At 50.2% G+C, this 14,963-nt stretch overlaps 1 protein-coding gene across 1 annotated transcript in view; it reads left to right on the forward strand.

Annotated features, from left to right (window-relative positions):
- Nucleotides 1-8,404, forward strand: part of CFAP46 (cilia and flagella associated protein 46) — a gene marked incomplete at both ends in the record, with an annotated part of 78,478 nt that extends 70,074 nt beyond the window's left edge. The window contains 9 exons of the mRNA XM_080912982.1: nt 2,523-2,593; nt 2,714-2,774; nt 2,851-2,886; nt 3,247-3,349; nt 3,985-4,097; nt 5,659-5,740; nt 6,059-6,195; nt 6,306-6,383; nt 8,283-8,404. Coding sequence (XP_080769108.1) covers nt 2,523-2,593; nt 2,714-2,774; nt 2,851-2,886; nt 3,247-3,349; nt 3,985-4,097; nt 5,659-5,740; nt 6,059-6,195; nt 6,306-6,383; nt 8,283-8,404 — 803 coding nt within the window. The remainder of the gene's footprint in view (nt 1-2,522; nt 2,594-2,713; nt 2,775-2,850; nt 2,887-3,246; nt 3,350-3,984; nt 4,098-5,658; nt 5,741-6,058; nt 6,196-6,305; nt 6,384-8,282) is intronic.
- Nucleotides 8,405-14,963: the final 6,559 nt, after the last annotated feature.

The raw sequence follows: 14,963 nt of genomic DNA on the forward strand, positions 1-14,963 counted from the left end.
TGAAAACCATTGCCAAGCATTTTCACAGTTTTCCTTGGCCCTTACCCATTCGGGTATCACTTCCAGAATAGACACTTGGTGCCGTGAACAGAAAGCCTGCTGGAACCCAGGCTTCATGAGCGCTGATACCCCAGCAAAGAATCCCACTGAGCAAAAGATCTGGCGCCCACAATCATTTGGCCAAAAGTTGAGGGTCAGTGAGACAAGGCGGGCCCTGAGTCGGGCACCTATGAGACCGCAGGACCGTCCTGTCTATGAAAGTCCTCCAAACCGCCCCTGCTAGTGCTGTCACTCTGCTCTGAACCTCCAGGCAGGTGTGCATGAGCTCTTCACAACCCCCCCCCCCACACGCACAGCCTTCCACACACGCACAGCCTTCTATTTTAATATGCCTTAAACAACACAGAGACTGGGCACTTCCAAACCTCCCCGCAGCAAACCCGCTCTCCCCTCCAATATTTCTGAATCATTACTTATTAAAATCTCCATTCTATCTTGACCACCACGGACCCAAGCCTGTAGCCCTGAAGGGCCGAGATCCCCAACTCTTATTTGCTGGCAGCGTCTAGGCCTCTCTGCCCTACACAATCTTGTTTCTAGCAGGGACTCAATCCTGGCTGACATGGGACTTGAGCTAAGCCTGCAGCTCTGATTTCTAGCTTCTTATCCCTGGGGCTTTATCCATCCCTGTCCCAAAAGTGTCATGTAGTATAGCAATAACCCTCCTAAGGCCTGGTAGTGTCTTCTCCTTTCTTGGCAATGGCGATTCTCCTCTTCCCATGTGGTGGTCCTTTCCAGGGACCTTCAAAGTCCCCCCATCTCCCTACCCCCACCAACAACTTTATTTACTAATTAGAACCAGCTGGGAGCAGAAACTGTCTGTGTCTCCCAGGCAGACATTCGAGTTCCCGAGAAATCCTGGAACCCAATTAGCATAATATAAGCCAAATTCACAACAGGGCATACTGACACTTTGGAATGCATGCTGTACACCAATAAATACTGAGTTAGAGCGGAAAATCCAGCTTCCTAGTACATCATCCGCTCAGCACACACAAGGCTTTGGGTTCTCAAACCAGGACTTCGGAAAGGGAAAAGCATTCAGCCCTTAGTAAATACCAAGTTATGTCAAATAGCCTGCACTTCTGCCCCTCCAGATAAGACAACATGAGCCACATTCTTCCTTCCAATGACAAGAAACCAGGCAGAAAAGACGCTCAAGCATGGACAGGAACGGCAGGAACAGCCCCCCCCCCCCCCCACCAGGCTATTCCTGACATGGAGCTCAGAGTCTGGAGGGAAATCTGGGTACAGTGGGCTCTCTGATGAAGAAGCCACAGGACTCTGGGCGCTCAGCATGTTTATTATATACAGGTGAACAAAGAGGCAAGATTATTGCTGAAGCTGGACAAGGAAGTGGGGTTATTGCATATAGGTAGGCAAGGAGGCAAACTTATTATATAGAGATTAACAATTTAGCTAGTCTCTGTAGGACCAGGTTGTGCCAGGGAGCAGTCTTCTGTAAAGAACCAGAAAAAGAAAGCCATGGTGGACATTTTCGTCACACAATACTAACATTGTTCTTTCCCTCTGAGCCTCACCGTGGGGCGTGAGGTGGACTTTGTCATTTTCCCATGGGTCTGAGACTATGATACTTGGTATGGCCACACCCATCTCAACAGCACACATTCACTAGGCCTTCCTCTGTTCCCCACAATTGAGCAGCCACTTGATGGCCATCTGAACACCCACTTGGATGGATGGGAACATATCAGCACTGAAGAGACTGTGCCCAGGGAAAGACTCCAAGGAGAGCACACAGCAGATGCCTTCATTTTTTAAAATAAAATTCTGGGATATACAAATTGATTTCCGCTTAGAAAGCAAGTAAGTAGCTACTTGGCGAGGATAAAGGCCTCCAGAAGTGCGAAGCTCAGGTGTACCTGAGGGCCTGTGTGAAGGTCAGCTCTGACTCTGACAGATTCATCAGAACCAAGTACCCTCTTAGTGTGTCCCGGAGAAGTGTCCTTGGCAAAGTGGGGATGGCAGAGAGCCATACCTGCACCTCAGCCCCCGTGCCCTATGGAAGTCCCACCCTGGAAGGAATAGCCAGAGTGAAAAGCACAGGGTGGAGGAGGAAGAAGGTGACCACAATGGAACATGGAGCTATTCACATGAAGCCAGAAAAACCTGCCCACTGGGGACAGCTCAGCATAGAAAAGACTTAGGCTCTAATTCTGTGCAGAGACCCTGCAACCAGCAGAGGTACAAATACCTGGCGAGTTCCTTGTGCGGAGTGTGGTCAGAAATGGGTGCCTGTAAACCTCGGGGGCTGGTCTTTCCTCTGGAGCTTTCCGGGGGGGGGGCACAAAGCTCTGTATTTTGACACGACACAACTTAAAATCAGTTGTTCTCACCACGTCAGATTCACAGAATTCAAAACCGAACATCTGGGCAGTGCTGTGTGCCTTGGCAGCGTCATGTGCCCGCTGATGCTACATGCCTGTCCTTGTCCTCCACAGAAGGCAGCATGAAGAAAGAGATGAAGAACAAGGACGCCAAGAAGAAAACTCCAGGGAAGAAGAGCATGAAGGTAGGTGGGTGGGAGTCCAGGGACCCCATGCTCCTCCCAGCTCGAGTCCAGCCAGGCCATATCTACTGAGGCCCAGCTGTCAATCTCAGGCATTGACACCTCCCTCCACTTGTGTTACAGAGCACCGTGATCCGGATTATCCCACAGGAATGCACCCTAATTGACTCGGATAACATCAAGTGTATCCTTTGATGATGGGTGCTTATGGCCCCCAGGACCCCTGCTTTGGTTCCTGTTTGCCCTTGACTCAGATTCAGTTGTTGTGGACCCTTATGAGGAGGCCCAGGGCCAAGGTAAGAGCACCACACAGGCTCCTGGCATGTGGGCCAAGGCCACCCAGGCCTTGTACCAGCTGCCCTCGTAGCTGTATGAAATCACCTCAAGTGGCCTTGGAGCCTTGGGTCTGAATACAAGCTGACCCACCTTGGCATTCTAAATACTTTGATTCACTGGGGGCCTCCTCCTGCCTTCTTTCTCTTCCTACTGTTGATCCTTTTCTACCAATTCCTCCAACCGAAGAGCAAAGGATTCCCACCTGTGCTTAAAGCTCCCTCTTCCCTAGCCTATGCCCCAGACCAGTGGCCCAATGGCCCAGGAGCCCATCCCCCATGCCTTGATGTGGAAGTCACAGCCTCTTCCAATTCTTCCTGCAGACGCGCTGAGACCTGTCTTTGTAACCCAGGAAATCTTGGAAAAATACCGAGACTCGTTTGCCGCACATTGGATGGGGTACCTGGGAAACCACCACTTTCCAAGGTTGGGTCCTGGGTCTTCAGAAGCTGACTAGAGAGGCTGGTGCCCACATGTGACACCTTCCCTAGTGGCTAGGTCTGTCCTATAGAGCCCAAGGTGCAGCACTAGGCAAAAGACCCACCCACACATGATCTGCCCCAGGTAACCTCAGATCCCCTCAGGCCAAACCTCCCAAAGAAGGTACACTAGCCCCTATGGACATGAATTCTGTCATCCCTGTCCCTTAGTGTGGCTGAGCCTGGAGCAGGAGGAGCCAAGCCAGTTGGTACAGGGGCACAGAGGTACAGGAGTGAGCCTGTGCGGGGCTAGGGGTGGAGCACAGAGGTCAGAGCTGGTGATGAAGACCTCACCTAGTCCCTGTCTCCCATATTGGAGGTGCTATAGAACTTACCAGAGCCAGCTCCCACTGGCATGAGATGCATGTTTGTTCCTAGACCCGTTCATCCCTGAGGGTGGGGGTCCATCTGAGGCCAGCTGTATACTGGAAAAACAAAAATCATTTGGGCCCCACAGCAGAATAAAGGGCTTAGTGCAGGTGGCAGGGAGCATTTCCCCACTGGAAGGAGGGGTTGCAGGTGCACCCTTCCTGACCCAGATGTGGTGTGATCATACCCACCTGCTGTTTTCACCCTGTGCAGTCAGGCTGACTGGGAGCAGGCACTGGACAGCTGCAGAGGCTTTTTCTTCTATGGGATGGAGACCTTCCTGTCCCACCTGGAAGTAGAGAGACTGGTGGCCATGGATCTGCAAGGTGAGGCCCCTCCTCCATCGACAGTCCCAGCCAGGGTCTGCGAGCACATATGGGATCCTGGGGAGAAAAGCAGAACCCCTACTACTTGATGGGAAGTCAGGGACAATGATTCAGGCAGCCACAGCACCCTCCCCTAACCTGTGTCCTATCTGGAAACTGTCCCTGCACACCATTTCCAACAGTAGTATGGCAGCCACAGGGTCACTCACCCTCCTGGTTGCCCTCAGCACCCCCTTTTATGCAGAAGACCCCTGTTCATATCTCTAGACTCCCACAGCTGAGCGTCAGATGTGAGGTGTCACCTCAAAGGGCCAGGCTAAAAGAACCCTGCAGAACCTTCCCAGTCTGAACACGGGTGTTCAGGAGCCTCGTTCTTTCTGTGTGTCTACTAACACCAGGCCCAGGGGTATCATGGAAATGCTGTGCCCAGACATTCCAGGGACTAAAGGGGTTCAGAAGCCAAGCAGAGGGGCTACGGGTGGGAAGTGACCCAGGCTAAGTTCAGAGGTCAAAGAAAGCAGTACCATGTGACATGCTGAGTACAGTGTGCTTACAGGCACCCTGCCAGGTGGGCAATGCTGACACAGCACCCATAACACAGCACACAACAGGTTCAGTGCTCACACATTTGGAGAGTATGTCGCAGTGTGCTGGTCTTCATGGTCCAGTCATCTCAGCCCCAGGCCATAGACCCTCTGGTGTGTCTGTTTCTCTAAGGTTCCCCCAAGGTCCTTTCCCCTACGTGTAGGAGGATGCTTTTGTGGGACTGCTCAGGGCCAGCACAATCAATGGATAAGCCTTTCCTGGATCCCAGAGACATCACTTCCTCCCTTGTGAAGCATATGGCCCCTTGCATGGTTATATAGGAGCTGTCCTGGTTGCTCTTTCCACACCAAGGCACCATGCCCATCATGGGCACGGTCGGTTTCCATGCTGACTGGGTCTATTTCTGACAGCTGGTAGCCCTGGGCATGTACACGTCCTACATGAATGGACGGAGCAAAGGACCATCACCAGAGCACAGGTGGACGTTTTGCCTACGGGAACAGACGTTAAAGCCCCACTCACCTCTGTTCATGCAGGTCCTATAGATAGTCACACCAGGACCACATACTGCCACTTGTTTCAGTGAGCATTCCTGTCTAGGGTGGCCCACTCAGTACATCCCAGAAGCCCTTACATCTGCAGCAAGCTGCAGGGTAATGATCTTGGTCGGTTTCCAAGGCCCTGTAATGCACATAGTACCTTTGGCCGGTGCCCCTTTGGGCTCAGCTTCTCATACCACCCCCACGGGCATACACTGAGCTTCCTTCTCTCTCTTGGCACCAGTATGGGATGCCAGAAGTTTCCATAAGTGATGGTGGAGCAGAGCTCTCTATGCTAGACAGAATTAGAAGTGGCCCCGAGTAGGCTTGCTCTCCGTTCCCTGTGTGTGGTCAGTGGGTACCTGAAAAGAGCCCATTGAAAGTCCAAGCATCAGGTTGATGGGTCAGAGTGCAGCTCCCATGGAGGTCTGGCTATGGTGTGTGTGACCACTGAGGAGCCTCACTGTGTCTTGCAGAATGCCAGATGATGGTCCTGCTGGACTTGACAAGGTCCTCTCAGAGCCGGAAGCGGAAGGCAGAAGCCTCAGAGAGCCAGAGGTACCTACTGTTCTTGTGTCATCAGGAGCCTATGGATGGGAAGGGGGTGTTATGAGCAAATGCTAATATAGCTTACCCCAGGGATGGGTGGACTACTGGGCTGACTGGTACCGAACTAATGGTACCAGCTCCCACTATGGGCTCCATGCTAGGCCTGGGAGCAGCCACTCAAAAATGCTATTTCCTGTTAAATAACATTTAGCTTTTGTGGGTGAGATTCAGAACTATAAAGGCCCACACATGCAGTCTAGCAGCTAGTGCAGGGAAGGATGGAGGGAATGCCATCAGCCCCTGGGTGCCAGTCCATTTTCTCTACAGTGCATCACAGCAGTCCTTGGAGAAGCCCATTGAGACCGTCATCCTTCTGAGTCTGATAGGGGTTGAGAGTATTGTCCACAACCAGTGGCCCACACTGCTGAAGGACAACGCGCTGAGGGCCACCATCCTGTGGGATAGTGAGTGGGGGTCCTGGCTATTCCCAAGTCTTTTGGAGCTTTTGCTGGAAGCCTTCCAAGGGTATATGTAGCACACCTGAAGGGACTTTTCTCTCCCTCTCCACCTCCAGACCTGTTAGCAGTTGGCAAACCACTTGGGAAAACAGTTCGTCTCATTCATAGGCTGCACAATGAAACAGGTAACCAAGGTAAAGTAGAGACTGTCCATCTGTTTGCTTGTCTGTATAAATCCCCAGAGTTACACTGTACTTCATGGCCCTCAGGGGTAGTGTGTCCCCACTTCAGGAGGGAGAAGGAGTGGGAGAGTGAAGGAAAGAGGGAGTGAAGGAGGAAGGAAAGAGGAAGGGAAAAGGGAAGGAGGGGGTTGCATGAGCCAGCAAACACTGTCCTTATGGAGAAGCCGGTGTAATCTGCTCAGCCCTCTGAGTGAGCTGGAGTTGAATAAGAACAAAGTGGACTCTAGCCTTTAGCCCATCACAAACACACAGAAAGAAGGGAGGGAGGGAATGAAGGGTGGGAAAGAGGGAAGGAGGAAAGGAGGAAATGTGCAAGAGGAAGAGGGAGGGAGAGCAAGCAAAAGAGCTCAGTTGTACTCTCTTTGGAAAGAAGGGAAGATCTGGGTGGTCCCTAAGCTTTGCCTGTGCCCAGAAAGATGACTTTGGAGAGTTGGCCACCTCGGCTACCCGGTCCATGAGCCCCATGTAGTCACCTGGGTCTTCCTCAACCAAGACAAGAAACCCTTCATGAAGAGGAACTCCCAGACTGAGGGCATGCCCTGCTAGAATCAGGAAGACCCTCCAGCTTGTGTCTCCCGTCCCTGTAAAATTCCAGACAGCCTTCTAGCTTCAGGGGTTATGCTTCAGGCAGGGTTGCAGGGTATTGCCTGCTCTAGATGAGACAAACCTCCACCCACTCATCCTTCAAAACAAACCTTGTGCCAAGATGTGCCAGCTGCAGTGAAGGAATTTGCAGATAAATTTCATATGTGGATACTAGGGTAAAAAAAAAAATCAGATAAAACTCTAGCTAATTGCATTTAGCAATATGCCAGAGTGAAAATGTACCGTAACTCAGAAAGATTTATCCTGGGAAGATTTAAAATCGAGAAATCTGAAATACATTCAATTCAACTCAGTAAGAGATTAACTTTTGAAATAGCATGTGCTTTGCCAGTGCCTGGGATGTAGTTGCTGGGATGGGGGGAGGGAGTTAAAGGTTTAAATGAGTGTGAGTGAATGAATGCATGGCTGAATGAATGAATGAATGAGGAGTGAGTGTGTTTGTGAGTAAACTAGTAAGTTGAATGGGTAAGTGATGGAGTGAGTGAGTGAATGAGTGAGGAATGAATGAATGAATGAATGAATGATGAATGAATGAATGAATGATTGGACATGTGAGATAGCAGAGTGAATGGACAAATCTGTGGTAGTAAGTGAGGTAGTGACTGAGCAGCCAAGTAAAGAAAGAGGGACCAGAGAGGTGGACAAAGGCAGTGATGTCTGGCTCCTTCCTAAGAAACCAGAAAAAGGACTGGGCAAGACTCCACCCCGCTCCTCCTGCTAACGCAGAGAGGGCTAGCATGTTGTGACCACTGCCATCAGTGTTGGCTTCCCAGTTCCTGTCAGTACAGAGTAGCCCAAACTGAAGCAAGTAGTGTGTGCTTGGAAAAAAGGAACCCAATGCTGCTTATCCCTGCAGAAAAGGGGTGCCTCTAGGCATCACAGAGGGATTTATGAGGCCAGTCTCCAGCCTTAAGATGTCTCAGTGAGTCTGGTGAAGGTGGACAGGTGGATTTGGGTCAGACGTGGTTCTGTCCTGGTGTTGTCATTTGATAACCCACTGACAGCCATGTAGCCAGACCCCCATAGTTTCCACACCTTGTCTACGCCGAGGAACAGAAGGTAACAGAGCTGCTGTGGTCAGGCTGCAGGGAGAACTCATGGCCCCCTGCAGCCAGAAACACCAACCTGCTCCCCAGTGCTCCCCCCTCCCTGGCACCATGCCCCTAGTAAAGCTGGACATCCTGGCAAGACCCAAGCTACTGTCAGAGAGCTCTGGGATTGACAGGTTGTGTCTGTGCTCCACAGACGAGGGCCCCCGGCGCTCCAGGGACGAGCCGCTCTCCGAGTTGCAGCCTCGCCACCTTGAGTCACTTGTTACTGCTCTCAACTGTGTTCTCTATGGCCTGCCTCACCAAGCCATCATGTGAACTAGACCCTAGAGGTTTTGTGAAGCCACTGTCTCTAGATCTATTCCTCCATGACTTCTCCCCACTTGGGACCCTTTCCCCATTTTCTGGGGCTCACCCCAGCCTTAACACAGCCTGATATCTGTCCCTTTGTCCACAATACACAATCCTGAGAAGACAGCTGTTGCTGGGCCCAGCACCTAGCCTCTTTCTTACTAATTCGTGTTAGCCTGCAAGACTTGTTTTTCATTTCGGCGTTTCAGTAAATAACAAAACGAAATGTGTGGTGTGTTTCTGGAAGTTCGGGACAGCAGCACCTGAACACACCTGCTCCAAAGCTGATGGGAGCACGTTATCCCTGAGTGACCCCAGATCTTCCATACCTGTCCCACACTCTGGAGATGAATGTGGTCCTCCTATCCCATCTCCTGGCTGCTCTACTGGGACTTTTGGTGGTGGTGTGGGGGTGGGTGGGTATGAGACCTATTTCCTATGTGATCCTTCTGCAGTTCCAACCATTCTTTTCCTGATATGACCTACAAGGAAGCCCATTTAAGCCATGGACTACAAAGTCCAGGTGTACATGCTCTGCTCATTCTGGCCCCCTGACCCAGAAAGCGGGAGAGCGAAGAGCAGTCCACAGGACGAGAGCTTGGAGTCTCAGTGTCCATTAGCTTCCCCGACTGCCTTCTACCTCTGCTGAGGGGTCAGGGTGGGGCTATTTCCCATTCTTTCTGCTACTAACATACACCACAGAAAGACCAGAGGACCATGTCGCCTTGTGGTTCTGGTAGCCAGGGGATTGTGTTTGGCAACGACCTTCTTGCTGATCAGAGTTCTGTGTCCCAAGATGCTACAGGCATCTGACGGTGAGTGGCAGGGAGTATACCTCACCAGTCTCTGTTCTTCCTCTTACAAAGCCACGAGGGTCCAGTCATAGATTTACACACCATGACAAATCCCAGTCACTTCCTAAGCTGGGCCCCAAACACCCACTTTCTCACAGCCCCCCAACAGGCACTGACTTTGGATACAGCTCCTCAGAGCATCTCTGTTGTGGGGCTTTTTGTGTCTTCTGAGCTCAACCTGTAAAAGCAAAGCATGCAGAGCCACCAGTGTATGACAGACATTTCTTGTGAATGTCTGTGAGTCCCAGAGCTGTCTCCACAGAACTAGAGTCAGATAGGTTGCCCTGGGGAAAATGTCACCTGGGGGAATGACAGGGTCTGAAGGAGGCATTCTTGACAGCTGAGTGCATCTTCAGAGTCCCGGACCTGCTCAGTTCCCCCTTATGCCACTGTGGACTCACCTTTCCCTGCCTGTGGGCTCTGAGGGATTGATTCCATGGCTTCCTGGATCAGGCTGCGTGGCACAAATTAATTAAGAAAATTAATTCTAAAGCACAAATTATATATACTGACTATACTAGCAGGAGGGAAATGATACCGACAGTGTGACGTCACACTGCTGCCGTGCTAGAAGACACTTACACAGAACAAAACCTGCATCCGGCATTATCCCAAGGAAGTGGATCTTCATCCCCTACTCTCATCCCACACACACACACATGAGCATTTAGATCAGCCTTGTTCATGATGGCCAAACACCAGAAACAGCACAAATGTCCCTCAGTGGGAAGACGACGACATTCCATGTAACACCACAGTGTGAACCAGTGTCCCTTCACCATGATAAAGAATGCAGGCTAATTCTGGCTCACAGTCCTGCTTTGAGCCTGTGAAGAGGCAGTTCGGCATGGCAGGGTCTATAGCAAGCAGAGCTGCCCACCTTATAGCTAGGAGGCAAAACAGGACTGAGGCTGGGGCCCCACAAACTGTTTCAAGTTCCCACACCCAAAAACCTGAAGAACCCTTCCACAGCTGGGCCCAGTCTCCCACACTGACACTGTGGACCAAGCTTTTGACTTCTGGGCTTTGAGGAATACGCCAGAACGGGACCATCACACCCATTCGTGTATTAAAGCAAAACAGCCCCCTCACAAAAAGCCATCAACAGAGCCACCTAGATGGACGTGGAGGGTCCCTGCTTAGAAATTGAAGCCACTGTCTGAAGTTCCGTGATTTCATGATGAAACATTCTCGAATGGAAAAATATAGAAACAAGTATTGCCAGGGCACAGGGCAGTGCTGGGGACAGCAGCAAGGACCCCGGTGACACAGGAGATAGTATTGCAGAGCTATGCACAGGCAGAGAAGTATGACAGCCTCACCAACACTTGGGACCCAAATCACCGTCTCTCTCCTGCTGTCTAACCATTCTGCAAAATGTCACCACTCAGGGAGAAGGGGAAGGAGGAGGAGGTTGGGATTCAAAGAAATGCACAGTCAGCACTAAGCCCAAGAGGGGAGTGTGGGAGAACAGGAAAGGGCTCTGCTGGAGCTTGGTTCTCTTTTGTGCCCTGTCGCCTCTTTGGGCCATAGTCCTGTACTTTGTCCCATCAGCTGGTAAAGCAGGGGTCATGTATGTGCAGTCCTGAGATTTCAGGACACTGAACCTGACAGCTGAGATGGTAGCCCAAGCCCGGCAGGTGGGTAGCATGGTCCACCTTGTTGGGGCGATGTGATACCGCACATCCCGACAGACAAGCTGCACATAATGGTGCATAGTTTGTTACAAGCTGTTGAATGGTGGGTTTTCTTTTTCTTTTTGCCTGAACCCACCAATAGTGCATGTGTGAACAGTGGGGCTGCACACTGTTTTTCTGACTTCAGAGAATCTAAACTTAACCTGAAACAGAAATGCATCAAATAAACATCTTCGAGGGCATTCAAAGAGTTATGTGTGACTCGCCTCTGTTTTGTTTGTTTTTTTTTTTTTTCTCCTTTTAAAACATATATGCATACTTGTTCCAAAATTAAAAAAACACAAAACTAATAACCAAGGGATAAATTCAAATCGGAGCAGTGCTGAAAATATGAGCTTTCTTCTACAAAGATGTTGGCACTCACCCAAACAACAAGAATAAAAGCTTCTGGAAATATTTCATCTGCAACATCACATTCTTCACCTCACACCGTGTCTGCTCATGTGAGAAATATTAAACAGTGAGTGCTATTCCATGTATCAAAGGCGTTAAAATAACTTTCTGAATTATGTCCCGGCAACATAACAAATCACATTATCAATTAGCTCCTGCAGCGGAAGTGGCATTCTGTAATATATTCAAGCATGAAAAAAATTACATAGGTGAAATTTATGTAACCCTAAAAACTATGAGGAGAAAAAAAGATTGCTTGGGATTTATTGGTCATAATGGGAGACAGGATGTAATTCCAGCGGTGGATGGCCTCTGAGTAAGGCACCTAGCCCTGCCTCTTAAGATGTTTCGTCTGGAGGCAATAGACAAGGAGGGGAGGCAGGGGGCATCGGGCACAAGGGTGATGGCTGCTGTCCACATCAAGCCTGGACTTCCCTGATGTCAGGTGACCCTGCACAGGTGGGTAGGGGATGGGGCCATCTGCAGGTTGGTGTTACCTCTAAGTCAACACAGAGGGAGAGGAACCAGGCTAGGTGGTCTTCACCAAGATCTTGAGTGTGTCTCTTAACAACTTCATCTTCTCCTCTGTGAAATGCCTGGGGAAACAGGAGCCAGGAATTACCTGTCTAGGGCTAAGAGAAGTAGGGCCAAAGGTCTGACCCCACCCAGCCCCTTGACAATGACAAAACATGTTATCACATAACCTCTAGCCCATGACCCACTAGGGATGCTCTGTGTCTACATCCGGGCAGCCACAGCTGGTCAGTTAGCTTCTTAAAAATAAAGTCTATGCTCTTTAAGTGATGAAATTTTCCATTTTTTAAAAATAAAGATTTTTGTCAACCATTGATTTTAAAAATCTGGCACATAAAAGAAGTGTGTATAAAATCTCAAAATCCTTAGTGAAGCTGCACCAAGGCTTGACTGGGTGTTTTCTCCCACCATCTTCTCATTTTCCCCAGACTTCAAGAGCTGAAATATATTGAATCTGACAGTTTTTAACCAAAATCCCATTTAAAACATCATTTCCTTCCAATTGGCAGCCAAAGCCGGGACTAGGCCAGAGATCCCTGACAAAGCCCCTCTGCTGATTCTGCAGCCCTTGTCTTCTAGGGACTAGATCCCAGTACCTCGTCCTCTCTAGACACCAAGCCTAGGCCTGTCTGGTGGCCCACCTATGACGGGAAGGGGGACATAAGGGATTATGAAGGCTACTGTCAACTGGGCTAGAGTGCAGGGCAGAACCCCAGATAGGCACAGTCTGGATTCTTAACACTAAATCCTATCTCAGCAGCCATCTCCCTTGTACCTGGCATGCTAGCTTACACTCCTTGTCTTCTGCCTCTTCCCAAGGAAGTTTGGAAGGCAAAGCTGGGGTCCCTGGGATGTTTTAACAAGCTCTGGAACAAGGCCTTTGAAGATCATTCCCCATTCTGTTCCACTCACTCGGGGGCCACACCTGGTTTTGGGAGGGAGCTCACCAAAGCTGGGGTCCACACACTGCACCAACATTTCTCAGCATTTCTCAAGAAACTCTCCAGAACATCATTCTCAGGAGGCTGGTGGGGGCCCTGCCTGACTCCCCCCACCCCAGTTCTCGTTGCCTGCCCAGCCTTAAGCTACTGTCTGCCACACAGGAAACCACAGCCTCCTCTGCCCAAGTCTGGTTCTCCCAGGGCCATTGCATGTAACACAGAGCCACAGCCAGAATTTTGGGGGTTCTCGCAGTAGTCCCTGGAATTCCAAAGCAAGATTCTCCAATTTCCCCGTTGGCCAAACTGCCCATCTTCCCAGAAGCACGCCTCCCCTGCCTATCCTGCATGCCGTGGACAGCCTCCTCCTGCCCAGGCAATCCAAGCAGTGAAGTAATGGCCACAGCTAAGGTGGCCTCCAGCTCGTCTGGATTAAGGAATTAGGCAGGTTAATAAAACTAAAATGTTCACAGACACTTGTATATAAATTTCTATTAAGTTGCCTTGTCCAGCATTGGTCTTGTAATCGTTTAATTTCTGTATTAAATAATTAAAACCCTATTTTCAATTGCTGTGAACAATTGTTTTCCTTAATGATCTCCCTAGAGCAGCCAGTAATTTTATATCTTGTAAAAATGATTAAATAGCATCATTATCCCATATCTCTGAAATATAACTCAGCAACTCCCAGAAAGGGCCATTTGTATTCAATTAATGTTGCCTCGCATTAAGCCAGCACAATATTACTCTATGCCACACATAACCCCTCCGTGCTCTCGTTTTATTATGACGATGATGAAGAGAGAAACAACCGGTTTAATTATCCCACTTCCAACAGAGAAATCAATTTCAAGACATCTTCACCCCTTACAAAAGAGGCCGCCTGGTCCCTGGGAAGGGCAGAGCAGGAAGGTGCCTTCAGGTGGCTGCTGCAAGCTTGACACCAGTGTCCATGGGGGCCACAGACACAGGGAGCTGACCCCAGTAGGGCAGAGAAAAGCAGGCCTGAGGTTACCCTCCCCTGTGACCTTAGAGACTACCCTTCTCTGTGATCAAGGTGGGCAGCCTCTCTGCTGTGAGCTACCCTCAGTTTTTCTGGCTCTCCTCCACCTGTACAACCCCAGAGCCTGAGAGCCTCCAGAGTAGGAATCTGAGGGACCCCATGGCACTTCCGAAGGACAGGCGTGCTCATTCACTCTCTGGGATAGACAGCCACCCCTTGCTTCTCAGATTCCTCCCAAGGTCCTGTGGGGGGTTGCTGCTGCCACACAGAGCCTGGCTTCCCTGGTCAGGGCAATCAAGGGATTCTCTTGCCTCGCTATTCAATCACCACAGTGCTGTGGCCGGTGTAGTCTAATCATCTGACATCTTTATCACAAATCACAGAGGCCCAGGGAACGACTAGATTAATATCCCGATGCCATCGGCTAATGGCCGAGATAGAGCTGATGACCAAATTACTGGGAGTTCTTAAATGTCCTTATTATAGATTTTAATCTTTGTGACAAGAGGTGAGACATAGTGTTGCCATGACATGGAGGAAGCCGTCGCCCTCTGCTTGGTGTCCCACCCCCACTGCCGTGGCTGTGAACCAGGCCTGTTGAGGGGGATGGAGAGACTGGGGGGGGGACCTGAGCAGAGACCAGGGATGACCAGCCATGCCTGAGTTCTACAACTGGTCCCCAAAATGGAGCCTGCTGGGGCTACCAGCAAGTCTGAGCCAGAAGAAGGCTGTGCAGGGCAGGTGGGTTTGTGGGGGATTTTTAAGGCTCCAGTTTAAGACTTCCCGAGCAGTTCAATCCCTGAATGTCTTGCCCATTTTTGGTGAGCTTGGAGATCCCAGACCCTAAATCTTAATGATGGGCAGTGTGCGGAGAGGCAGTTTAAGCCCAGCACCTGAATGCCCATCTTCCACTATCTTTCTAGTGTTTCTGGGAAGCTGGGTATTCAGTATGCTTGCTGTGACAGGGACAGAGCAGAGGGTCTCAGGGTCCATGGGCTGCAATCTTGCTCTGCAGATTGTAGAAACAATGGGACGAAGAAGATACCTCGGTAATAGGGCCCTTTGTGCTTAGAGAGTGTATATCTACACTTTCTAATATGTCTGGCC

This window comes from Micromys minutus (assembly GCF_963924665.1).
Source record: "Micromys minutus genome assembly, chromosome: 2".
NCBI lineage: Eukaryota > Metazoa > Chordata > Mammalia > Rodentia > Muridae > Micromys > Micromys minutus.